General features: G+C 38.0%; 1 protein-coding gene across 1 annotated transcript in view; it reads right to left on the minus strand.

Moving 5' to 3' along the window:
• The window catches only part of LOC110462396 (dixin-A-like), a 15,777-nt gene extending 14,242 nt beyond the window's left edge, over positions 1-1,535 (minus strand). Inside the window, exons 1-2 of the mRNA XM_021516345.1 lie at positions 1,524-1,535; positions 1,239-1,352 (exon numbers count right to left, since the gene is read on the minus strand). Of these exons, the coding sequence (XP_021372020.1) occupies positions 1,239-1,352; positions 1,524-1,535 (126 nt within the window). The remainder of the gene's footprint in view (positions 1-1,238; positions 1,353-1,523) is intronic.
• Positions 1,536-1,846: the final 311 nt, after the last annotated feature.

The raw sequence follows: 1,846 nt of genomic DNA on the forward strand, positions 1-1,846 counted from the left end.
CTATGATTGAGGTTTTAATTTTGTTGTTACATGAAGAGATAGAGGTGTATAACCTGACTTCCCTTATATCACACCTAAAGTGATCTATGATTGAGCTTTTAATTTTGTTGTTACATGAAGAGATAGAGGTCTATAACCTGACTTCCCTTATATCAAACCTAAAGTGACCTATGGTTGAGGTTTTAATTTTGTTGTTACATGAAGAGATAGAGATTTTTTATTGGACAGATCAATGAAATGTTTGCTGTGAGTGTGTATGAGTCAGAATCTCTGAACGTGTTGTTAAATAGGGTCACCTAAGCGCCTGGATATGTTTGGTTTGAAAGTTAAGAAGATGCCTCACAAATATCAGTAAAGAAATTATTTTGTATGCCATGCAAGTTGTGTGACAGTGAGTGACCACAACAAAGATGTTTTATGCTGTGGTGCATAAGTTTCTTTCTCACTAAGGGAGATTTAAGTATATTATTTGTAAATGTTATTTAACTTTAAATCAATAATATAATAAACTTGTTTAAAAAGTTTTCAAATTGTGGTTTTTTAATTTAGCTTTGATTTTTTTCTCACCATCATCAGATGGTAGGCTGTTCAAATCACCCCCTCGCCTGTGGTCTATCAACTGTCTGTCGTCTATCTTTAGTTATTGTTATCAGTATTTCTCAAAAAGCACGACGACATCTTTCTTAAATTTCATATGAGGGTTCCCTTTTGTCTTCAGTTTTGAATTTAATTTTATCATACCTCCACACCAAATGCTTCTTAGGATATCATTGTTTGAAGTTTTTAACATATTTGACCCCTGTGACCTTGAAAGCAGGTCAAGGTCATTTTAATGAGGCATTTTTATAGCACTCCATCCCAGGTACCTACTGGCCAAATATCATGACCTTGGGTCCTCCAGTTCTTCAGAAGAAGTTGTTTTTAAGAAAAAGTTGATGACGGACGTCGCAGTACGGCATAAGCTCACATGGCCCTTTGGGCCAGGTGAGCTAAAACAAACAAACCAAGGGATAATCAGTACCAGGCATCTGCCCGTAGTAGACCTTGACCCCGCAACCCAGTGGTGGAGGGCTAGTGATCGTAGACTGTCAGATGCCTTAACCACTTGGCCTAATAGGCCCTGCTGTTCATATGTAACAATACTAAGGAATATAGGGATTTTGTTTTTATATACAAACTAAAAATAACAAGATTAAGGCATTTTAAACACTTACTGTGTGAACATAGTTTTTACGTACAAAGCTGGTGTTATCGCTCCTATGACTGCTTCCGTCGTCCGACGAGGTCAGAATCTTGCCTTCCAGCTGGGCCATACGTTTGTCCTGCGACGCCACACGCGCTGAAAGGCTGGACTGTGAAATGACATCACAAAAACATGATAAACTCAACACAGTTTCGAGTCTTCAAAGTATGACGTCATAAACGTTATAAAGATTATAAAACCTGTTTACAGTCAAACATCACAGTAGGTGGAAATACCGACTTTTCTGAAAATAAAATAATTGGGGTGGGGAGTCACTTACTTTGTGACACATTGTCAAGTCTCAGTCCTCCCTATATTTTTAACAAGAGGCCCAGAGGGCCTGTATCGCTCACTTGAATATGTTTAAAATAATTGGTATGAAGTAGGTGCTGTAAGTACATATGAAATTTCAGAAAGATCCATCCAGTACTTGAGATATAGCGAGAACAAACTTCAAACAGAGCCCCACCCCTATATGCAACTTAGGGGGGTCATACCCACCAATTATACAAAATTGAGTCCCCTTGACCCAAGGATGCTCCAGACTAAATAAGGATAAAATCCCATAATCCCGATGGTCGAAGAAGGATTTTAAATGTTTTA

Source organism: Mizuhopecten yessoensis, unplaced genomic scaffold (genome assembly GCF_002113885.1).
Source record: "Mizuhopecten yessoensis strain PY_sf001 unplaced genomic scaffold, ASM211388v2 scaffold10781, whole genome shotgun sequence".
Lineage (NCBI taxonomy): Eukaryota > Metazoa > Mollusca > Bivalvia > Pectinida > Pectinidae > Mizuhopecten > Mizuhopecten yessoensis.